This window comes from Condylostylus longicornis, unplaced genomic scaffold (genome assembly GCF_029603195.1).
Source record: "Condylostylus longicornis isolate FDR11 unplaced genomic scaffold, ASM2960319v2 ptg000017l, whole genome shotgun sequence".
NCBI lineage: Eukaryota > Metazoa > Arthropoda > Insecta > Diptera > Dolichopodidae > Condylostylus > Condylostylus longicornis.
In genome coordinates, this window is record NW_026577986.1 from 5,922,180 (window position 1) to 5,949,633 (window position 27,454).

A 27,454-nucleotide genomic window follows, 5' to 3' on the forward strand; every position below is an offset into this window, starting at 1 on the left:
CTACTAAGGTTACTTTTATAATAAAATACAGACATAGCTACGAGTACTTATGAAATGTAATCACGCATGTTAGAGGCCTTTTAAAATTATGGTAGTTTTTATATCATAATTTTTTGTAAGTGCATTTTGATCTTATTCAAAAAAATTCAAAGGCTTCTTTTAAATTCATTAGGTACTAATTTTTATTGCAAGGATTTTATTGCTATTTGCAAGGATATTAGAAAGGAGTTGCTCAACTTAATATTTTTTTTCATTATAAAATATATTTTTAATAAACTGAATTACGTCGCCTGTTTTGGTTGCCGATTTCAGCATTAAAAGGGAAGCTCAAAGATAATTAAAAAATTAAAGGTTTTTAATATTTTCTTAAAGATTCTCATTGAAGAATTCAAGTTAATTGCTATTTTTTGAATAAAATTTAAGAAGAAGCAAATAGATTTTTTCCATAATTTTATGAACTTAATAAGGAAGATCAGTAGATCTTTTAAATTGCAATATTATTATAATCCCCAAATTAAACATTGGATAAAAAAGTAGAGGCTCAAATGAAGGCAGAATTAATCTTTACTTAAATTTTCAAAAGCTATTGAAATAAATTTCAGTTCTGAATTTAGTTTTCTAATTTTGAAAGATTATAATTTTAGGCAAATAATTATTTTTCTTTATATAAAAATAGCTAAGTATCTCTTAAATCACGTCTCATTTTCGAGTTGAGGTGTCTCCATGTGGAAAACGCAGGAGATATGTTAAAAATCACATTCTTAAAAATTTTCTGTATAAAAATTATGAGCATTTTTGGTAAATCGAAAAAAAATATTAGAAAAATAATGAATTACGTTTTCTATTTTAAAAAAATTTTATTAAAAATACTAATTTCATGTTGAATTAAAAGTAAATTGGTTTCATGTTGATTTTTGGAATAATCTACTAAAAAGAAACTCTTCAAAAAGTGGAATATAACATGAATTTTCAATTTTGTGTACAGTCATTGAAATTTCTTAAAATAAAGTTGGCCCAAAGCAATAACTTGTAATGTAACACTTTTCCCTTAAACAAGTGAAAATACTGCTTTTAAAAACAATCTAGCTATGTATTTCATTAATAAAATTACTTTCATTCGTATACGATACGTATAAGATATTTCAAAAATTGCATACATTTAGGGTCAAGCGAAAATAATTAAAAGAGGCGTTATTATAATACTCGAATTCATGAGTTAGTTGCGTGAATTAAGAGAATAATATATTACATATATTTTTTAATGGCTTGGAAATTTGGGAAAACTTGTAGTTCCGGAAATACAAGATTATAATGTAAGAATTTTAGAAATTTCGAATTTGTAAAGTAAAAAATATTGTAATCCGCGGTAAAAGAATTCAGTCACTACTTTTCTGCATTCGCAAAATTTAAAAAATATTTCCGATTTTGCTTACTTAAAACAAACTTTTGCTTACTAAAACATGGCATTACTAACTTAAAGAATGACATTTTTAGAACTTTGAGGATTCGCGGGCGTACAGACGGACCGGATAGATTGAAACTAATAAGAATTTTTTTTTTAATTTTTTTTAGGAAAATTTTTTCATTGCAGGAAAATGGGTCTCATTAATTTTAAGTGCATTAAATACACTTTACTTTTGAAAGCAAATCTCTCGTACGAAATTGCCCCTTTTTCAATTTGCGGGAGAGTACAAAACCAATTTAATTAATTTTCTAATTTATTATTGTTTTCGTTATTTTTTTTTTCAACTTTTATTTTTATTTGCAACTTTTTAAGAAATCCCTTTTTTTCGTAAATATATGTAGATTAATTAAATGTTGACTTAGAAAACCTAATAAAACATCTTAAACTCAATTAAATTTTAAAGAAAATTTGCGGGAGACGAACAAAAACAGGAAGTTAAATTACACAAATCATTCTTAAAATAGAAAAAGTAAATAGAAAAAGAGATAGAGAGAGAGAGAGATTAAAAAAAAGGAGGAATTTTAATATGACAAAAAAGAAAAGAAAATAAATTCAACCAAAAAAGCAAAAGGAGCACAATATTTAATTATTATAATATTTCTTGAGAGTAGATAATACATCAAGCAGTAAGTGTCTGCCATAAAATGTTTTCTTTCATTTTCAACGGAGATTACCATATAAATTCCCGCATATCCTGTACAAAGTAAAGACTTGTACAATATTTGTCTTATAATTTTTTGCTTGAACATTGTATATAAGTAAAAAACACATGGAAAACAAATTGCATACAATGAAAATTAGAGCGAATATAGAAAAAAGAAGAAAGCGAATGAATGAATGAATGAAGATAAAGAAAATATGTTTTAATTATTTTAAAAATTTTTGGATTCTAGTCAACTATAAACCAGTTTTTCTATTCAACCAGTCTTTTACTTACTTTGTTGGTTCTATTTTGGTGTTATACAATCATTTGTAGCAGCGTCCCATTTTTGTTTAAAAATTTTTTCATCTCCACAATGTCATTTTGGCGCCTTAAATCACATGAGATTTGTTTTATTTTTTTATTTTTTATTTTTTACTACATCTACGCGAAAGAATACATCATTAATTTCAGTTTTTAGTTCAATTTTTTTACCGACCGTATTGTGTAAACAATAGGTAGGTTATGTGATGGCAACAAATTTTGCATATCGAGTTTTCGGTGGGAACGTACTTCTCCATAGTAGGGAAGTGTAAATAAACTATTTTTAGCAACCTGTCGGTCTGTCGGTCTGTCGGTCTGTCGGTCTGTCGGTCTGTCCGTCTGTCGGTCTGTGTGTGCACGCGTGTATCTCAAGTTCGGGTGAACCGATTTTGATGAAATTTTATATGTAAGTTTGTTTCCACCATGGCACGGATCGATCAACTTTTGGTATATATCAGGCCTCGGGAACTGCACTTTTTAGCGGGCCTGTTTTACATTTTTGAACATTTTGAAGAAAGTATTCAACCGATTTACTTGAAATTTTATATATAAGCTCAGCTCGACCGTCCGCAAAAATTCGTATGTTTTGGAAGAAATCAGGCATCGGCAACTAGACGTTTACTACGGGCCAAATATACATTTTTGTGTATATAAAGAGAAATAATCAACCGATTTCATTGAAATTTAATATATGAATTCCCCGTATTAAAACAATGAACATGTAAATTTTTTGGAAAGATCAGGCATCGGCAACTAGACGTTTACTACGGGCCAAACATACACTTTTGTGTATATAAAGAGAAATAATCAACCGATTTCATTGAAATTTAATATATGAATTCTTCATATTAAAGCAATGAACATATAACTTTTTTGGAAAGATCAGGGCTCGAGAACTGATTTGCGGGCCGATTTTACATTTTTCACCATATCCACAGAACAAATTGATGGAATTTCTTGAAATTTGATATTTGAGTTCCGGTTGTTACCCAAACTAACTGGCGAGCATTTCAGGGAATTCGGGTAGCACAAAGCGAAACTCTACTAAGAGCCAAATTTACATTTTTCTAAGTATGTTAACTATAAGCTTACTAATGTCCTAAAAATTGGAAAGAAGTATTTAAAAGACATTTTTATAATATTATGTAACACTTTCATTTAACTAGACAATACACAATGCGGTCGGTTATGTGCTGACCACATCAGATTTTTTTGCTTTGTCCTACCGTTATATAATATATACAAATGTATTGCACCTTTAAAATAACACTGCCACAACAAGAAATATAGCGAAAATAAGGCACTGTGATAACACAAAATGTTTGTTTTCATTCGACTCAGTGAATTTTGTATATAATTTTGCGGAAACTCATAAGAAATTCAAAGTTTCGCTATGCAACACAAACAGTAACGAATATCTTCTTTTCAGATGTTCCTGTTAAAGCCACGAAAACTACTAAACAAATATGAGAGGGTAAATTAAGGCAATGTCTTTTCTTTTGAAAAATATCCATAATTCTTAACATAGAGAGCTATTTCAACTAAAATTCAACTACCGGGACCCGTTTAAAGGATCATTTTCAGACCAATATCAATAATGTTTACATTACATGTTAGACATTTAATAATTTCTGTAAAATTCTGTTCCCCTTGTTCTAATTTAGTCTTTGAAACAATTGGATGATTTTGTGAAAACATAAATGTTTTTTACAATATAATTTATTCAACAAGAAGAACTTATTGAGTTTAGCTGAAAATTATAATTGTCTAGAAAAATCACCTCATTTTGAACGGTTCTAACCTTCATAACATTATTCTAATTGTGTTAATAAATGATTGTTTTTGTCATATCTCAAATATAAAAACCTTTTATTATCACTGGAATCAAATATTTCAAAACTAAAACTTTTTAAATGTATTAACTGTATTAACCCGTAGGTGCGCATTTGTAATTCTAATTATTACATGTGTATACTTCTGTAGTAGCATTATATTGTATTAAAGCTATGTAAGATATTAATATTTATATAATGTTATGTATATAGGAATGTTTTCTTCAAAAAAAATTAAATTCTTTTCATTCTTATTCCATCTTCTTCTTTTATGTAATCATACTATAATTTATCCTTAATTTATTCGAAGTAATAATTTGAAAGAGAATAAATGAGAAAAAATTTTTATAACTCGTGAGTACATTAATTATATATAATATGTTATATAATTGTACACTTATATAATAGATAAATTTTATATATAATATTGTTCTCGCAAAAATTTAGTAAAAGTTCTCCACTCAAAATAAAGAAAAGTGATTGTTTGTCAAATACTGATGTGAAAGAGTTGGTTTATGACCAAATAAAGACGAAACGTATACAATTTAAGTAGAAAATAAAGAAAAACTAAAGGGCAAGGCTACATGTAGGTTAGCATAAGCATCCGGAACAGTAATTCATGTTTGAATTAATATTCTACTATTAAATTGTAGAGCTATACCAAATATATTATTGCAAATAAAATATTTCTATCGTTATACCTGTACTTAAAAATTCTGATCAAACCAATGGTTTGTAAAGTGAAAGTAAGTTTTTTCAAAAAAAACAAGCAATAACCTTCTCAAGTTATTTACATTAATGTACCAAAATTATAATATTACAAAGAAAAAATTATTGCACACTTCTAGGATGAGAGAAGAAATTTAAGGAGCTAGTTTAGTAATTGAATTTAATAACAAATCAGATCATTCTTCAATTATTTCTCAATTTTTTCGTAAAATCTTAATCTTACTTTTTCAATTTTCCCGGAAATTTTAATCTTACTTCTAAAAAAATTAAAGCAATAGCTACTATTATTAAAATTTAAAATTAAAATACAAACGAGAAAAAAAGTAGAGTTGACCTTGTCAACTCTGTGATACCCGTACGAATTTGTTATCCTATGTGCGAATAACTAATGTGCCATAACTAACTATGGGGCAGACTATGACTTTAAGTTGCCGTATTACTATATTAATTTATGCAAAATTTCAGTACTATGTGTTTTTCAAAATACTGGTTGTGCCAAACTACTATTGAAGTTGTATGGCAGCTACCAGAAAGAGCAAAGAAATTTTAGCGAATTTTATCAAGCACATCGGCCCTACTAATATATTCACTTGTGTGAAATCTCAATATCACAGCTTTTATAGTTTCTGAAATATAGCCAAATAACTTTTGAAGTTGTATGGCAGGTACCAGAAGGAGCCAAGTAATTTCAACGACTTTTATGTGACACATTGGCCCTACTAATATATTCGTTTTTGTGAAATTTCAATACCATAGCTTTAATAGTTTCTGAAATATAGTCAAATAATTTTGGAAGTTATATGGCAGGTACCAGAAGGAGCCAAGTAATTTCAACGACTTTTATGTGACACATTGTCCCTACTAATATATTCGTTTGTGTGAAATTTCAATACCACAACTTTTATAGTTTCTGAGATATAGTCAAATAAATTTTGAAGTTGTATGGCAGCTACCCGAACCGGTACCCCGATCACGTCCAATTTAAATAGGGTTCTGGCACTTACTACAATAAATCATTTGTGAAAATTTGGTGAACTTAGCTCAATTAGTTTTTGAGTTATCGTTCGGACGGACGGACGTACGGACGGACGGACGGACGGACGGACGGACGGACGGACAGACAAAGCTAAATCAACTCAGAATTTGACGCTGATCAAAAACATACACTTGAGTCTATATCTAACACCGTTATTTCTTAGCGTTACAAACGGTAAGGTAAATTTAGTATACCCTTCGAGCATACGTTCGTACGGGTATAAAAATAACTATTAAAGTTAAACTTAAATTCATACTATTTGTGAAAACCATTTACTCTTGAAACTTAAATATAGCCAGATATTTTTAATATTAATTCATGGGGAAATCAATATTATACAAAATGAACCTAATAATTTAAAATATAGAATAATATTCTTAATCCCTTCAAATATTGTTCAACAATATTGAATGATGGGGGAATAAAATGTTATCATATTAACGTATATACAAATATCTGCCTATGTATTATATAACATTTAATACTTAACTTAAAATGAATGACAAAAGTTCTTCATTTATTTTGCTGGTCGTTCGTTCTATTTATTTTTCATTTTCTTTACTTTAATGGTAAAATTATAAGTAAACCAATGTCCTTGTCATTGGTCGGTATTTTTTTTTTTTCGGTTTTAAACGGGAGAATATTACACATTTATGTTACCCTTATGGATTTTTCTGCTTTACCCCTATATCTTTTAAATACTCATACTTTTTATAATATTTGCTATGACTTTTATTCTTTTTCCGCAGTTATTTTCCTTACCATTACAGGATATAAGAAAAATAAAAAAACTCTGAAGAGTAATTTTAGTTGAAATGGAGCTAAAGAAAGAAATAACAAAATGATAAAATTACGTCACCTACTTTTTTGAAGGATATGACATTTTCATTTTAGATTCGTTCTCGTTTAAATAATATTGGTTATTATTTTAGTGAATAAAATTGGAAGAGTTCAATTTTATTACCAATATTTTCAAATTATTATCGAAATGTGTGTTAAATTTTATATTATATTGCTTTTTAGCAATCGCAATAACTGATATGCAATTTTAAAAATTATCATTTTATTATGAGCCAATAAATATGCAATTTTTCAAATTATTTTATTATTACATACTAAAATTTTATATTTATTTAATGTTATTGAAAATGTTAATATTTTAAGATATTTTGGAAAAACTAATTTATTTAAGATTAAAGTTTCTTATAATACATACGTGATAACAAACATTCATAAATGGTTTCGTATGTGAGTGCAGTATATTTGTATGTATCAAAGTTCTTGCTACAAAGAATTCATAGCTCTTGGAATATTTTAGAATAATTTTTTTAAAATTTTGTATGCTAAAATTAAACATTTGCCAGAAATTGTACGCCTTATTCAAAATAAGATCATAATCCGATTCAATTATTAAATCTTGATAAGTTTCAATAATTAAAATTTGAAATTTTATTGAAATCAAGAAAAATTTAACAAATAAATAATTAGATTTTTCAACTTTGTTGACATTTTCTTCCAAAAGATTTTTGTTTGCATTTGAAAAAGGAAAAAAAAAAGAATAAATTTAATTCTCAAGGCACCAAGTATTTATATATGTAATGCTTGGAACACTATAAAACAAGCTATATACAATAGCTTATTTAAATTATATTAAGTATATTATTACATAATCATAATCTATATTATATTTTACAAGATTTTTCCAGTTCATGAACAGGTATACATATAATCTAATAAATAACAAAAACAAAAAAATGAAAATAGCAAAAGAGAATACTCAATTGATTATACATACTGTAAAACAAAAACAAAAAATTAAAAGCGAAAAGCGAAAAGCGAAAGAGAATAAAAAAAGAGTAGTAATATTTTTTTTGTTTTTTTGCTTTACTACCATAAACAAAAATAAAAAGCAAAAGGAAGCGAAATATTTTAAATGAGTTAAGTAAGAGTAAAATAATTTTTTGTTGTTGTATTTAACATGGAATGGAATTAAAAAAAATAAAACTAAAAATTGTGAGAGATATAAGAACACGAATAACGTTACGTTACGTACTAAGGCAATTATTCTTCGTGTGCTTGCGAAATTTCAATTGAGTAAGTAGCCAAGCCAGGTCTGTATAAAGAAAAGAGGCATTGATTTTTTATTAATTCACATTCACTTTGGTTTTAAAGTTTAACGTGAAAGGTACTATTTCCAATTGCGAATTCTTTTCTTTTTAAAAAATGGATAACAAACAAATGATGGAAATATTTTAACAGATAACGTTGTTTATAAGGAAATTTTTCGTTCTTAATAGTTAACTAATTCTTAAATTGAATTTTAATCATATCTATGTAATTAACAGTGACACATATTACATCTTAAAATTTATTAAATTAAAAATATTTCCATTATTTGCTGCTTATAAGCAAACCACAGGGGCCCCTAGTTCTCTATATAACTAACATTAAATAACAAAATATGATCACTGAATATATACCTACATACATACATATATTCAGTTTAGATGATATAGAGCAAAAATGAACTTTCTTTACACAGTCCAATATACAATTTCTCTTGCTCTCCTTTTTGGTTAGAAAAGTTTCCTAATACTAAGTGTCATCTAAATTGAGTTGAATTGAGTAAATATAATCGTAAGTAGCAAACATTTTTAGAATTAAATTTTACTCATATACCTATATATTATTGTCCTATAATGAAATAAATTTCAAGCATAGCGTATTATATATAAATTCAAACAATATTAGTGTCCTTATACAGCACATTATTATTATAAAAATACTCTACACATTTTATATATGTATTTTGTTATTCATATACATATATTACGTGGATTTATGTATAAATGGCATAAAAGTCAGATAATCATTGAAATGATAAAATTGTATGAGTGGGTCCATACAATATTATTGTATATATTGTATATATGTATAACCTTTATTCATGTATCGTATCATAAAATGCCAATATAATATGAATATGTAACATAAAATAATATACAAGTACATTCAGAGAGTAGAATGAAATTGACTATTTTTGATATCCTTATTTTTAGCTACGCTATAATTTTCCCTCATTTGTGCTACTTTAATTTTTGTTTTTATTTGTTCTCTTTATTTCTTTCTCTTTAATTCTCATCTAAAGATATTAAAGTTATCCTTTTTATAATTTATATATTATTATCATTTTACTATTACAACATTAACGCAACTGCTGCTTCACTCTTAATGTACCAACTACATACCATATAATATTATACATAGTTTCTTTTCAAAGTTGTCATTGATGAAAAAGGATTATATTACATGCCAATATTTATTATGGTAGAGTTAATTTTTCATTATACAAATAGGATGATATTTCATGGTTATATTTTTTATTTTTTTGTTGCTGTTTTTATTTTTCTTCTTATTTCCACTTGTTGTATATCCCTTGTTGTAATTTTAACTCTTCCTTGAATATTATATTTAAGAAAATATATCTATAATTTTGTACCATATAATGTGTATGTATATAAATATGAAACCATATTATAATTTTTTTAAGAGAATCATTAGAAAAACAAATTTCCATTACTTTATAAATGTTTTATAGAATAAGGATTTTAAATGTTTTTAAGAAGGATTTCTGAAAATTGTAAGGATGAAATGGAAATATAGTAAATATGAGATATGCAATACTTTTTTTGTTTGCTTATTTTTTTCTCTGGAATAAGAGCTCTTAATAAGTATATCCAAACTAATGTTTATTCTATTTTATATAGTTGTCATACTAGTCTTTAAGAATATTTTATGTGAAAATTAATTTAATGAAATTATGAAAATTTTAACATTTTTACAAATCACATTTACAAATTGCATTTAAAAATTTTCTACTTCATTTACGAATTAAAATAATACAAATTTTTTGGTAAAAGCTCAAGAATGCGAAATTTGTATGGCAGATATAAGTAGTTAAAACATACTGCGATGCAGGGATAAAATTTTGTGTGAAAAGAAGAAATATTCCTGGAAGATTTCTCTCTTATCAATTTTTGAATGTGTAAAGATTTTCATTCATTAGCATCGATATTGTTTAAGGATAATATCCCTTGTTAACATTTAATAATATCATAAATTTTTGTAAATTTCTCTATAACGTTGAGTGATTGAAAATGAAGACATGCAAATATGAAAAAAATTAATATGTGATACAAAATCTTCTGAATATCATTTTAATTAAATTTTAAAGTAAATATTTTGGAATAACTAATAGTAAACGTATTGAATTAAAATTCTACTATAACAACTCATTTATTGGATTACTTTCAAAAATTTTTTATTTTAATACTTCAAAAAATCAGTAGAAAAAATTCCATGAAAAATAGGTTCTTCACGTAAAACAATCTTTCACATAATATTCACATCAAAAAAATTCAATATAATAAGAATATAAAGGATTTACTAATCCATTATTTTACAAGAAAATTAAAATTTTACTTACGATTATTACTTCCTTAATTATTTTCAATTTCAATGTAGCTACCTACTTTCCCCTGCGACAAGAATTATTACATTAGTAGAAAGCTCCAACTCTCTCTTTTCTTTTTTTTAAAAAACATTTTATTTGCTTGTTTGAAAAAAATTGAATATCTATAAAAATCTTATATTAGTTGTCTAATGCAATGTCCTTTTTAACACTTTTTCAAGAAAAAATTTTAAATTTGTGCCTACTACTTTCATTCAATTTTATTAAAACAATTAATTCTTTTGAAGAAAATTGTATTTGCTTTCGAAAAATTAATTTTCTTACCTCTACTCTTTTTCAAGTATCGTCTCTCGAGATTTATAAAATTTTGAATTTTTGGCACCTTATATTTCTGAATCGTTTGATTCTGCTTTTCCAAATTTTAATAAATGCAAAAAGCTAACGGTGAATGCCGTGCTATTGAAAAAAAATTATTTTCCTTAACTCACGCTATTAACCATCAATTAAAAATTTGCTAATTAAATTTTAAATTATTTTATGTTTCATCCTAGATGTATGCAATTTAAAAAAAAAATTAAAGGATGAATGAAAGTCAAATTAACAACAGAGTGTATAGCTAGATTGTTAAGATTGAAAAGCAGTATTTTCACTTGTTGAATGACAAAGGGCTTCTTTACAAACCATTGGTTTAGCCCAACTTTATTTGTCACAAAATAGAATCAAATTAATGGCATGATTCCTTGCATTCATATTGGAAAATTTTTATAAAAAAGAAGTTAAAAACACTACAATGCTTTACAAATATATGTAGGTTAATAGAAAAATATAGATATATATTGTAAAAAAAGAATACTAAGTAAAGACAGAAATAGTTTCAATTTTTGTAACAATTTATTTCTTCTTCCTTTTTAATGTATGCCATCTAGTATCTCATTTTCTCATTTATATTATATACGTAATAGAATAATACAAATATATTAAGTTATTTAATATTTTCATTTTCGAAAATTACAATAATTTCCTCCTATATCATAAATATATTGTAGGCTTTTTATTTATAATATTCTAGAATAGTAAGTTTATTACATACATAATAGTATAATAGAAATATACTCTTATATACAATATCCTAATTATAATTATATTCTGGGATAGTAAATTTCTTCTTTTTTTATATATATACATAATACATTTAATATTATTCGAATAAAATATTGTAGTATGAACTATAATTATCATTTTCTAAAGACTTACATATTATATAACATAAGCATAACATGATAGTAATATAGGACTATTATTATTCTACATTCTATATATACTTATTATGGTAATAATGGAGTTAACAAAATAAACATTTCAAAAACAAAAATATTTGGTTTTTCTTCCCTCCTATCCTAATTTTATAAAATTTAGAACATATTATAAAAGCTGAACAAAAAAAAAAGGATATTTGAGAAAAGTTCAATTTACTAAATGTATATTCTAGATTAAAGGATATACATATTTATAATTTTTTGTATTCTATCTCAATAGTTGAATATTGTACATATAATGCATAAGTTTTAAGGACTCTTAATCTACAAGAAAAGCAAAATATAACATAAAATAAACAAGAGTATAAGCTCTATACTCTATTTAACTTATATACTAGCTATATTATAAAATATAATATTATTGTATAAGATCCTTCAAACCTTCTTGTTTATGCTATATAAATAAAATAAAGCTGCTTTTATGTTATGAACTTTCTCTTTTAAACAAAAAATATTAACTATGATTTTTCTTCCATATTTTCACTATTTTTTTTTTTTTAAATTATTTTCTTTTTCTCATTGTTACTACTTTTTCTTTTTTGGTTTTTTCTTGGCAAAAGTAAATCGATTGCCAAGAGAATATTTTTGTACTAAACAGAAAGTATTTTTAGGCTGTTCAATAAGAATATTAAAATGTTGGTAGATAATAAAAATATAGTTAGTAAAAATGACTACATATAGATGAACTTTAAATATTATACCACATATCATGTATGTATATACCCAATAATAATGACATACACACATATTTTATGTACATAGTATTATAGAATATGGGATATTGTAAAATTAAAAATTGGCAACAATTTTGTTTGTGGTTATGTTTTCCTACTTATTTAGGATTAAATATACATTTTGTATATATATATTCACTGTACATGACGAAAGTAAATGTTTTAAATTATCTCGTTGTTATACAATAAAATGTGGTTTACCATCTTGATTTTTTTAATACAATATGACCTTTTGAAAACTATTGGTACGTGTTGTTTTTTGAAAAGATTTTCATTTTTAAAAATTCTAGTGAAAATTTAAAAAAAAATCTATATTTGTAAAATAATGAAAATAAAGCATAATATTAATAAAAGCAAAACTGTTTGGGAAAAATATGAAATGGAAAGGTGTGAGCATTCAGATTTTTTAAAAAATCAGGCATAATATTAATAAACCATACAAAGATAATTATGCACGAATTCGATAATTCAAATCATTTGAAAAGTTTAGCGATTCTGAAATATGTTTTTCGAATCTTTATAGCGATTTCAAATACATTGCCATTATTAAATCTCCAAAATTTTAGAAAAATGGAGGAACTCTCTGTTAAAGATTAGGTTGCTTGTTATTTTTGGAAAGAGAGTTACCAACCGGTTTATTTTCAACGGCCGAATTTAAATTAACTGCATAGATGGTATAATTTAAGAATTATAAGTTTTAAAGTGTTCAAACTTGACAAAATTGAGTATGATTAATTGCAAAGCTTTTGGCAAAAAAAATTAAACCAATCTACTTACCCATTTCATTCATTAAAGTTCCGAAGTTTACGGTATTATTGCTATGGTTAATACTACATTATATGTACATTTATCGTTAAAATTGTTGAAAATTTTATTAACATTTAGTCTACATAAGAATCTCTACATCTCTGAAATTTTTCTTTTGTTAATATTTTTCAGTATAACAAACTTTTCTTCCTGAAATAATTATATATTCTTTTCCTTACACTCAAATTAAAATTTTTATAGAAATCGAATTTTTCTCCTTATCACAATAACACCATTGAATATCTTACAGAAAATAATTATAAAAAAAAAAAATTTAGTTGACTTTTACCAAATCAACTATTGATAAACGAATTTACTTAAAATTTTTTTTAAAGTTAAGAAAGCCAAATATTCGAAATTAGTTCAATCGTGTATGCAAAATATTTTGCTTATCCTTATTTGCCAACTATTATAAAGTTTATTATACTAGTTTTATTAAATCAAAGACTGTTAAAATATAGTAAATTTCAATAATTTTTAGGAATACACAAATTTAGAAAGTTTGAAAATTTGCCAAAATGAATTGCAAATGAAAACTTTTATACAGTGGGTTTCGCATAAAGTGGTAAGTATTTTCAGGGATGATTCTTTAATCAATTACTAGCAAAAAATATATTGGTGAGAGAAGTATGAACTATACATTTTTGTATGTTTTCAAACATATTGGATATGTTTTATTGACAAAACTAAAAGATATAGAGGAATATGAGATAACTTTTAGCTCTCATTGTAGTGCATCTAAAAAAAAATAATAACACAAATTTTCGAGAAATTTCGAGTTTTTAAAAAAAAAAATTAAACAAAAAAAAATCTGACTTTACAAAGCTTTATCTCGAAAGCTATGACTCAAATCTAATTTATTGTAAGATTAAGAATAAAGTTACCATATGTTGCATGGTTCAGAAGCTACAAGCATTTCTTTATAAAAAGAAAAAGTCTGATACCTTTTTTTTCATCACGCTCTACCTCGAAAACGAGTAGATATATCTACGCACACTCCTCATCTTTTCCACCATACATTTTTTTACTAGAGATTGATCAAAGAATCATTTCTAAAATCATTTACCACCTTGCGCGAGGCATCCTGTATAAGAAAATTTTGCACTTTAAAAAATGCAAATAAAAATCAGATTCCTGCAATTTTTTCTTACCTAAAAAATTTAGTAAACAAAATTTAAAATTTCAAACAAATTTTTTTTTTTGAAATTCTTATTTGATCTTTAAATTGGAACAAATGAAAAAATTGCATTCTTTTTTGTAGGAAATTGAAGATCTGGTCATTCAATTAGAATTTATTATTAACGCAAGTATCACTTTACACGTATTCAGGATAATAAAAATTTGAATTATATTTTAAAACTTCCTCCTTATTGGGTCAGATCTTAAAATTTATAATCAAATGAAATTCAAGGTAAATAAAAATTTAGCATAATTTTTATTTTGTAGACATAATAATATTAAATTAAGGGCACAAGGTTATGACTATTATACTTACTTTTAATCCTTGTTATTGTAAAACACTTACCCAGTTGGAACAATAAAAAACGTATTCTAATTAATAAAATAAACAATAAGTTTTATAAACTTTATGAAACAAACCTTCAAAAGTATTTTAAACTTTGGAAAATATAAAAAAATTCCATAATGAGATTCAAATTTTACACAAAAATTTTGGATTATTTGCATAAATGTACAAATTGAAACCTTTATTTTGGGTTTTTTAAAAAAAAAATATTTTAAAATTTTAATTTTTTTGTTTAATTGAATTTTCAAATGCTATGTAATTAGTTTCATTCGAGCAATAATATTTTTTTCTCTAACAATTCAGTTATTTATGTGCACATCGGAAAACCACATTCAATTTAATTTTATATAAATAACGTTATAATAATAATAGTTTTCTATTTTGAGAATTTTATCAACATTTTTAAAATATTACAATTGATTTAATTAAAATTAAACTATTATAAACCAACAATAAAAAAAAGGACCCGAATATTATAAATATTTTTTAGTAAATTATATTTTATTGCGGGTATGTATGTATTTTGTGTATGTAACTATTAGTTAATTGGAAAATTTTTAAATAATTTTTACTACTAATTAATTGCACTATGATTTATTCAAATAAAATTGTTTATTTTGTATAGAGAACAAAAATATGCAAATGAAATTTTATTTAAATTAGAAAAATTTTCGAATTTTAATTTTTAGATATTGGAAATTTCGATATTCTTAAATAGTAACAATTTCTAAATTTCTATGTACCAATACAGTTTTTTAGTAACTGTTAGTAGCCCGGAAAAATTTCTCTCCCTCACACTACCACTCACTAACTAAAAAAATAAGAGTTCTCCCTAACACATTCCTGCATGTTAAATTAAAATCATTAAATTGCCGGAACTTATTCAAAATTTCCTTATTTTTAGATTTCGCTCAAATTCGCCCACTCTTATATTATTTTAAGGTCACTTTAACAATAACAATTATATAATTAGCTTGTTTACTTTATCAAGAGTGATATTACGCAGGTTAAGAATTTTACAGTGAATTGGAAAATATGTTGGTTGAAAAATACTAATTCAAATTCTTGGTCGGTAGAAAATATCTTTATTATTTTTTTTTTCAAAATGATATCTTTCAAGCAACACGTTTTCAGTATTACGAATTTTGCAAGAATATCAAATTTTTATTACAAGCATTGTATAAACATTTTTATTCAAAAATGAGTATGCCTACATCACACAAAATATAATCTACACATATAAAATAATCTTCCTTTGAATGATTAATGACAATATTTTTTTGAATGTTGGAACAATTTAGGTATTAGTGTCCTTTCGTTGACAATCGAACATCATTACTAGAAGCAAAATTATCTCGTATATCGACTCAATATTACTTATTATGCAGATAAAAATATATTTATATAATATATGCATAAAAAAAATCATGGAAATAGCGTAATAATCAGAACCGATAAAAATCGTTGACTTGACCATCAAATATAACAGAAAATAATGAGGAATGTTATCTAAAATAATCCTCTTAGAAATCTTTTCATTTTCCATACGATGAAGCGAATAATTTCCCTTGCTAATAGAATGAATTCTAAAAAACAAACTTCAAAATAAATATAGTTTATTTTAAAATAAATAAAAAATATTTCGATCCGATTACTTACTATTCTTAGACACTGATTGGGTTCTTGAAAGCTTTGATATTATATATAGAAATTAAAAATCAATTATTGGGATTTGAATCAAAAGCAAATTTTTTGGAGTATTAATTTTATTATAATATTGTAAAATGGAATGTGAGTTTTAATAAGCGACATGGCATTGCATACCAATTGTAATTAATTTCAATTTCGAAAAAATGGAATTTGTTAAATAAATTAGTAATATTAACAAAAAGGAAATTGTAATCGGGAAATACCTGAAACCATTGCAATGATCCCCTAAAAAAAATAGAACGCTAAATTTTTCTTATATGTTAGGAAGGTGTTATTACCTTGACGTAATTTTTTATTTTCCAATGTGTAAATTCCTACCACATAACAGAGAAGAATACGAGTGAATAATATATATTACTATATTATTATAATTTTGGGAAACTTGGCAGAGTAATATTATACTGAATAGGACAGTGTACTTTAGGCAATATTTTTACTACTACGCTAAATCATAAAAAAAATTATATTATTTGTGTCAGTTTTATAATTTGATCTACGTATAAAATTAAATCTGGAATTATAGCTAGACCGCATTTTAAGGCAGTAGGGGGCAATTAAATTATTAGTATTTAAATATTTTATATCATAGAGTAAAAAATAATTTTCATTAGCAATATCCTATAATTATTAATACATCTTTGCGTACAATTACTGGAGAGCTATAAAATTTGCTTTTTACTTGCATGAAGTGAAACATTTAAAAAACAATAGACAGAATATTTATTATACAAATGTTTTGCGCTAATTCTCGCATTTTATAATTATTAAAAAAAAGTGCAAAATAACTCATATATAAATTAAAAATTTTCTTTTAAATCCTTGTTCTATTTTAAAATAAAATTCCACATCTTTTTGATTACAACTTTATGAATTAAAAAATTTTTATTATAACATTTTAATTTTTTTTTTCTCATTTTTACAATTTCAGTTACCATATGAAAATGGAATATGATGCATAACGAATTCATTGAATTGCAATTTTCAAATATTAAAATATTACAAATGCTGATAAAATACTAACAAAATCTTTTATATACACCCAGATAAAAAATTATTGTCTATTGGAAAGATAATAAAAAGCCTCATCAAAAACATATTTAATTTATAAATAATCAAAATTCATAAAAAATTAAAAAAATTATAATAAAAATCTTTAATAGTAATTTTAATATAAAATATAATGAAAAAATATCAAAAAGCCGACAATCGAAAAACGACATCAGTAAAAATGAAAAATTATTTGAATTATATAAAGGGAAAGAAAAAATTACCAAAAGAAATTTTACAAATGTTAAATTACAGCCTATATCATCAGATCATCAAAAAGGATTCATTAAAACTATACAGAGAGAAAAACAAAAAAGAATGCAAAAATATTTGTATACAAAGAAATTCTTTAATAAATCAAAATCAAAATTTAATAATAATGAATACAATAAAAAATTCTTTAATAATATCACCAAATTTATACCGTCATCATTACCACCAAATATATTATTACCGTCGTCATCGCCACCGCAAACAGTATCACGACAATTATTACCATCAAAAAGATCGTCACAATCGACATTATCATCATCAAGAGTACATCAACATTTATTACAGTCCTTATATATTAAAAAGAAGGCTATTAAAAAAAAATTACAATATATTAAATTTAATAAAATCCTAGTCTTAACTAATAAAACTTTAACGAAATTTAACGAATCGTTAAATATCTATTTAAAATTAATTTATTTAATAATAATACGGCCATTATTATTTAGTTATTCGAAAAATATTCAATTTTTAGATAGCAACAGTTTTATAGATTATAAATATAAATCAAATCATTATTATTATCATTATCATCAACAATATTATCACCTTTACCATCATCCTAAATATTATAATATTAAAGTTTCTAATCAAAATTTAAATTTAATAAATAAAAATAGTAAAAATAGTAAAAATAAAAAATATAATACTACTATTAATCAAGTGGATAATAAAAATAATATTGGTGATAATATTAATAATAAAAAATATTATAAAATTATAAAAAGAATTAATAAGAAAAAATATATAAGAAACTTTATAAAAATTTCAATTATAACTATTCTTAAAACAACCATTAATAGACCATTTACATGTAAAAAAATAAAATTCTTAAGAAATAATTGTATTAAATCATTTATTAAAATTTCAATAATATTACTATTACTATTAAAAAAATTAAATAAATTTATAATAAATGTGAATAATTTTAATAAAATAATTATTAATAATATTAAAAATTTTTTATATATTTTTCATAATAAAAATTTTATATCAAAATATTTTTTATCTACGTTATTTATTAATTATATTTCTAATAACAAAATAATTAAATATTTTATAATTAAATCATTTCTAATATTAAATAATTATAATTATTATATTCTTTTTAAATATATTAAATTTTCTATTTATTATATTAATATGTTAATAATTTCTAAATTGAAAATTTATATTAATTTTATTATTAAATACTTTTATATTATTTTAAATTTAAATAATGTGTTTACTAATAAAATCAAATCAATTTTTTTTAATATATTCATTAATAAATTTAGTATTAATAATAATATAGATAATAAAAATGAAATTATTAATAAAAATAATAATATAAATAATGACAATGGAATTGATAGTTATATAAATTTTAATATTAATTTAAATAATAATAATAATAATTATAATACATACCTTAATAAAAGAATTATTAAATTATGGTATAAAGAAAATAATTTTATAAAAAATCATAAAAATTTTATAAAACTATATAAGAAACGAACTAAATATAATAATAATAATAATAATTGTAAAAATGTATTTAATTATAATATTGTAGAAAAATTTAGAAAAAATAATAAATTAATAATTTCAATAATAAAAAGTATAAATTGCTCAATAAAAATTATTATATTAGATTATAATAAAGTTTCATTCAAAAAATATTATATTGAAAATTTTCTTCAACAATTTTCTACAAAATTCATTCAACAACAATTAAATCATAAAAATATTATAATATTTACTGGTTTCAAATACTATATAAATAACTATAAAAAATTAAATCCGAATATACAAATTTTCAAAAAAATCATGATCATTATTAAAGATCAAAATGAAATATTCAATGAATTCAAAAAAAATCTAACATTTCTTCATAGAAAAAATCAAAAACAATATAAAATAATAATAAAAATAAAATTATTAAAATATATAAAGACTGAATTGAGCACAATTTACATAAAAATAATTAATAAAAAACAAATTGAAATAATTAAAATTAATAATTTTAAAATAATATTTCAAAAAAATAATATATTCAAATTACAAAATCAATATTATAATCAACAATCTCTCAACAACAACAACAACAACATTAATAATTCAAATTCAAATAATAAAATAAATAATATTAAAAATATATTAAAATCTCATCAAGATCATCGGCATCAGCAACAATTTCAACAAGAACAACAGACCAATAATTTAAATAAAGAAAAATTTATATGGAAAACAATTTATACAATATTAAAATGTCATCATTACTTTATAAATTTTCATTTTAATTCAATTATATTTAAATTATTATTATTATCGTTTCAATATATTTTACAAAAACTTTTAATATTTTGTAAACAATTCTATAAAATTTTAAAAATAATAATATTTTCTTTTATAAAATTTGAAAAATATTTGAACTCTCATGATAATATTCTTACAATTTATAATAATAAATTTCTTCAATTTATCAATATGACAAATTTTCAACGAATAATAAGAATTTATTTCAATTATTACAAAATATTTTTTAAAATTTTACATAAAAATTTCACATTATCTAAAATGTTACAAAAATTATTTAAAAGTTTTACCTTTCGAAACCATAATTACAAGAAGAAGAGGTACAATAATCATAATAATGACAATTATAGTAATAATAATAACAATGAAAAGGATATACAAAGGATGAAATCTTCTAAGGATATTATTTTAAGAATAACAAATAAAATTAGTAGAACATCCAAGAATAATATTATAATTTCAATGTGTTACAATCAATATCAAAAAATAATATTGGAAAAATTAATAATAAATCTCCGTAAATATTTTAACGCCTTAATATATGCAATTTATTTTAATAAAAAAATACATCAAATGAAAATATTTTGCATTCAAATCATTTTAAAAATAAAGAAATTTTTAATGTATAAAAAATTTTTATTAATAAAATTTTATTATAATTTAACATTATTATTTAAAAATTTTATAAAAGAATCATTTAAATTTTATAATAAATATTTTGATAAAGTGATAATAGTAAAAATAATTAAAATGATCAAAAGAACTATTAAAAAAATATTTTATAAAATTATTAATGGGTGGTCATTTAAAATTATTTATTATGGTGCTAAATTAATAATAAATAAAATTTATTTTATTAATATTTATTTAAAAATTATTAAATATTCCTTTAATATAATTAATTTGAAATATTATAATTTTTATTTAAAATATTCATTAATATTTTATGAATTAATTATTAAATTCAATTCAAAAAATTTATTTCAATATTTACGAATATCGAAAAAGGACACTTTCAATTCTTTGAATTTTAAAATTTTGACAAATTTTAAATACTGGTGGAAAAATATATTCTTATTATGGTGGTTTAAATTATCAATTTTAATATTTTATTTTACAAAATCATTTTTTAATAATTTTAAAATAATAGCTGTTAATATTTTTAATAAAATATTTCTTTATAAAAAATATCTTAATAATTTCAAGGATAAAATTATTTTAAATAAAAAAAATAGTATAAAAACTGTAACAGCTGTAACAATTAATAATAATAATATTAATTATAATAAAAATAATTGGTTTAATAATAAAAAGAATATAAGAAAAACAGAATTAAATATAAAATTAAATAATTCTATAATTGTTAAAAATACAAAAATTCTATTTAATATTATAAAATCATTTAAAATTTCAATTAATTTTATAAAAGTTTTATTAACAATATTATTGGCAACATCTGTACCACAATCTTCATATTCATTTCATCATAATATAAAATATAGTATGAATGTTGTTAAAACAAAATATGGTCCAATTAGAGGTATTATTATAAGATCAGAACCATTAGTTGAGGCATATCTTGGTGTACCATTTGCATCACCGCCAGTTGGTGGTCTAAGGTATGTTTAAAAAAAAATTTTTTTTTTCTTCTTAATTTATTTTTTTTTTTTTTTAATTATACTTGAAGTAAAAAGTTTCAGAAGATTTAATTATAATAATGTGGAGTACGACCTATTATGTTGAATAATAAAATTTATTATTATATAAAATTCATTTTATTAAATTACATATAATAAGTATGGCAAGGTAAAAACTGATTGTTTTTTTTATTATTTTATAAAAGTTTTGAGTTTCAAAACTAAATATAAATTTAAAAGTTTTAAAAGAATTCTTAAATACTTTATATTAAAATTAATAATATCCTAATTAGATATTTTACAAAATTATATAAGAATTTTGTAATATGTATGTATGCTAATTAGGAGTAAAATTTTCAGACAATGTAAACTTATTTTTTCTTAAAACATTATTTTTAAAGAATTCAAACTACAAGATTATAATATCGTAGTTTACTATTATAAAGTTTACTATAGGGAAAATTCAATAGTGTAGGTATCAACATAATATAAGAAATTTTCATCAGTAAGATTTAAATGCTAATTAAATAGCTATGAGTATATTGTATACAGAAATTTTTGCCAACATAGTAAGCAAATTAACTGGCAAAGAATATATACGGGCTGATAGCGTGTTATTTACAACATTGTTTTATAATTTCTTAAAATTTGAATGTATTCATCAAATAATTTTGTTATTTAAATTTAAAAGAGAATAGAAAAAAATATTTTATAAAGGATCAGAAAAATCAATGTTTATATTACAGAAATTTTAAAAATTATCGATTACATGGATTTTAGGTTTAATTAATTATTTAGGATTTTTTTATTAATTAATTTCTAGAACGTAATAATTAAGTATTTTTGGTAAACTGCCTATGAATCTTTATTACCAATTTTTCAAATTCTTTTTCTAACAATATTTAGTCAAATTCTAGCTCGCAAATTGCATTTCGGGAAAATTAAATTCAAAAAATATTGCTTATTTCTGAATATTTGTGGAAGAATCCTTATTATTATTAAAATTAAGATTGCTTGCAAATATTTCTGCATTGTAAAATATTAAAATACCTAACTCAATAACAAAGGTGATAAATCATTAATTTTACACCTAATATTTATAAAATTTTTTATTGCTTATTGGGGTGTTATAAATTGAATGACCTATGAATGACACTGGCACAGAGGTTTTTCATTGTTAAAAGTGTTAAACAACACCTTTAGGACATAATTACAAAACTCATTACAATGTTAATTAATTCTTATTTAATTGATAAGATTCCCTTATGCACATTATTTTAAAACATTAGCGATTTTAATTGCTTTAAAATATTTGTTTTTATTTATGTAGGTATATGCCACCAGTAACACCATCAACATGGCAAAATACAAAATTAGCTGATCGTTTTTCACCAGTTTGTCCTCAATCTGTACCAATGCCACCAAATGGTCCAGAAGCTTTACTTGAAGTGCCTAGAGGACGTTTAGCACAATTACGACGTTTATTACCATTATTAACAAATCAATCAGAAGATTGTTTATATTTAAATTTATATGTACCGAGAGCATTAAATCCCGGTTCAGCATCACCACCATCACCAACTAATTACGGAGGTAAGTCTTTTATACAAAAAAATAAAATAAATTAATTAATTTTTTATTAAAATTTTTATGTAACAAAAATTTAAAATAGATTAAAAGATGATAAAATAAAAATAAAATTTTAAGAACATTTCAACAATTTTTATATTAATTATCCTTTTTTAAACTGAATTTGCATGAAAATTTTGTGAAACAGCAACAAAAAAAAATTTATAAGAAAAATTAAAAGTGTTAAATGAAAAATGATTGATTTACTTTTTCTCAGTATAAAAACGAAGCAAAAATTCAGAAATTCTTGTCAAAACACAACAATAAATAAAAAATTTCAGAAAATCAAAAGGAAAGAAATCAAATTAATGAAAAGTTCAATGTTCTCAAGATCTCTTTTTCCATAGTAAAAATCACAAAATCAATCAAAAACAATTAGATTAAAAAAGTTGTAACAATCTAATTTTCAATTTTTCTTGTGGTGGAAAATTTTTCCTTCTATTACCCTTCTTATACGTTAAGAATATTAAGATCCTTTTCTTCTATGTCTTATAGTCTATGTATTCAAAATTATTATTGTCAGAAAAAAAGGAGACGTTTTGTTCATTTTTTATCCTTTGTTACACAAAAAAAAGCGCGTTTACAAATTTTTTTCGATTTTGTTTTTTTTTTATGTTTTTTGTTGATTTTCCATCATAAATTTTTCGCTTTATCATTAATTCTTATTATTAAGACATGACTATTTTCAATTAAAATGGTCTATATCTAGAAAAAGTGGAAGACAAAGTAATCATTACAATAACAAAAAAAAAAAATTTTTTTTTTTTGAATTCTCGATGATGAATTTATCACAAGAATTAGACAATGAATCTTTTTCATTGTTCATCGATAAACAAACAAAATTTCAATTAAATTGTTAGAAAATTCCTTTATTATTTAAAATTATAATGTTAACTTACATTTTCATAATATTCATAGGTATACTAAGCATAATACCTTGTTAACTGAACCTTATTATACTTTAAACTTTTGTATTTTGTTGTCTAAGATAACATTATCGTTATTATTATGTGTATACCCTATGCATAACACAATTAATCTTAAAAGGTTCTTTTATAGCATTTTCCAAAAATATATGAAAGGGCATTGTAATAATTATAATTAAAATTCATACATAATTATAAAGATGACAATATACAATGCCATAATTGCATTGTTATACAACAAATTTACAATGTAATACTAAAAATGATAAAAGATGAATTTATAATTAATAGTAAAGAATCTTTTTTTTTTGTTTTTGGAAAATTTCATTGAATAAAATAATATGTATGACATTTTATTCTCAATTAATAATTTAATTCTTTGATTAAAGACTATAACTGCATATTATACAATAAAAGTAATGATTAATATTTTCTGACATTGGATTTTCTGTAATAAAGCAATTATATACAGTGATGAAAATTAATTCATTTTGAATTAATTTTTTTTTTTTTATAAAAATTGAAGGTTATTTTATATTATTAATGAAAAATTAAAACGTGAAAGCTTTAAATAAAGTAGATGTAGTTAAAAGAATAAAGGAGAAGGCAAAATATTTCCAAGAACTAAATATAAAAAATTCAGATTCCATTGAAATCGTATATGTAATATTATATATACATGTGTAGTATACAAATATATAGGTGTTTGTAATCAGTTCAAGAAGAACTTTTAAAAGTAGAAAATTTTTTTTTAGAATCTCATGCCTTACAGTGATAAGTTCCGAACAAGAATTTGTACATAACATAATCAGCCCTATTATAAATTCCACTCGTGGAATCCTACGAACTATGAACTCAGCTACGACGTAGACTTTTGAATTATCACAAATTTCATTCGTAGAAATTATGAATTAGGAATGGCAGCATAAATTTTCGGACTATCAATATCAGCATTTTGTTTTAAAATTTTTACTTATATATAAATTGTTGTTGCGATTTGAGCATACCACTTTCATACTCATGAAAGTTTTAAAGTTTTTTTTGTTTTTGAATATTTTGGAAATATTGGAAAAAATTTGTTTAATCAAATCGGAATTCATTTCCCATCATGGTGTTGCTGCATCAGAGGAAGAAGAACACAGAGGCTTTTTAATTTTAGAGAAAAATTAAAAACGACCGCCTTATTTAAATTGCTTTCTTATTACGAAGATTCAGAGTAGAATTTTAGTAATTCGGAATTGACAATATGATATTCGTAAACTTTCGAATTTACGGGCTGCGAAGATAATTCATGATAGAGCTGAAATTCATTTTAGGGCTACAAACGAAATTCTTGACATTTTCAATATTTGATTTTAAGAATTTTCTTGTATTTCGTCTCAGGATTTACTTTGCAAGGTTATTTTTGAAACAGTTTCTGCACAAAAATAGTTTTCTACTAAAAGTTCACCAAAAACTTGTAACTGGCACCCTGAGTAACTGCATTTAATAACTTTTGATTTTGATCGAAGTTGGGTTAACAATTTGTATGTATTTTACATGCGAAAAATGCCAACTTTAAATTATTAATAATATTATTAACCAAAGCTTACTTTATTCAAGTATTCAATTTCTATAGGGTCTAGAAAATATTGTTATATGCATACTTATTTAAACAATATGTATGCAAACTAAAAGTCCCTATATGAGTTTTTTTCGGTTTATTATTAGGTCAAGATTCCGGAATATCGATTTCCTTAAATGATAATTAGCTGTTACCATTTTGTAGACCTGAGAAATCCAATTTATTCAACAAGTTCAATTTAATTTAAATTTCATTTATGAAAATTTTCTACCAATATTATTTTCAATTATTTTTTTTTTTCATAAATCGTTTCGTCTTAAAAGTAAGAACGCGAGGAAAAAAGGCATGTCCAATCACTCATTACAATAATGCTTATATGTATAATTAATATTATTATTTTTTATATTCTATAATTAATGTCATATAATATTATTATTATACAAAACGAAGCAAAAAAAAGTAATTGACAATGACAACGACAGTGATGACGATCACGGTAGCCTAGAAAAACCAAAAAAATAGCACCCAAAACAATAAAAATAAATTTTATAATAATGCATAAGTATAAAATGTATGTGGATGCACATTTTTCTGATGCATTATCCTTGTTATTGCTGTCGTTTTCAGGAAAATATTTTAATAGCGAAATGATGCACAAAAAAAAACGAAACTAAAATTTTTTTTTTTTTATAATAGGCAATGTTCATTTCCTCATTTATTATCATAAAATATTATTTTTATAACATTTTTAGTAAAGAATATTTTTTTGTGTGTTATAATAAATGCATATTACAGCTCATGCATATCTACACAATATTATCTGCATACATAATGTGTATAGATCTATAAATTAATTTCATGTCAAAGAAAATATAAAAATCAAAATAACAAAAAATAAAAAGAAACCAATGAGAAAGTTTATACAATCGTTATCCTTGAAATTTTTTATGCTTTATTGTGCATAATGTACAAAAACAAAATATAATATTATAGTAGTAAATGAATGTAATGATAAAAAAAATTCGAAAATATATAGCAAAAAAAAAACTTTCAGGCATTTATTATTATTATTATTATTATTATTAAATGTGAAGGATATTTTAAAAGGACTTTACGCTAAATAATAAATAACCTATATTCAGAGAAGTATACAGCATCTACATGCATACTATTATTATATCACACTAATATTGGTTGTAAACAAAGATTTTTTCATGGAAAACAAGTGAGTACAATAAAAATAATATAAAATTGATTTTCTGTATATGAAAGGGTAATTAAATCAAAAAAATTATATTGTGTCTTAAGAATATTTTTATAATAACAATTAAATTTTCTTCATTCATTAAATACAGTAAATCGTGTGTTTAATTAAAGAAAATTTAAAAAAAAATTTTACTGCAATTTTGTTTGAAAAATATTTGGGAATTCTATTCTTTAAACTAAGGCGGTCTATAAAATACGATTCAGCCAGCTCATTGGCTGTTTTTATTA

General features: G+C 22.9%; 1 protein-coding gene across 1 annotated transcript in view; it reads left to right on the forward strand.

Annotated features, from left to right (window-relative positions):
• Nucleotides 1-21,414: 21,414 nt before the first annotated feature.
• LOC129606033 (neuroligin 4-like) overlaps nucleotides 21,415-27,454 on the forward strand; it is a 33,140-nt gene continuing 27,100 nt past the window's right edge. Inside the window, exons 1-2 of the mRNA XM_055516085.1 lie at nucleotides 21,415-21,823; nucleotides 23,172-23,434. Coding sequence (XP_055372060.1) covers nucleotides 21,708-21,823; nucleotides 23,172-23,434 — 379 coding nt within the window. The 5' untranslated portion in view covers nucleotides 21,415-21,707. The remainder of the gene's footprint in view (nucleotides 21,824-23,171; nucleotides 23,435-27,454) is intronic.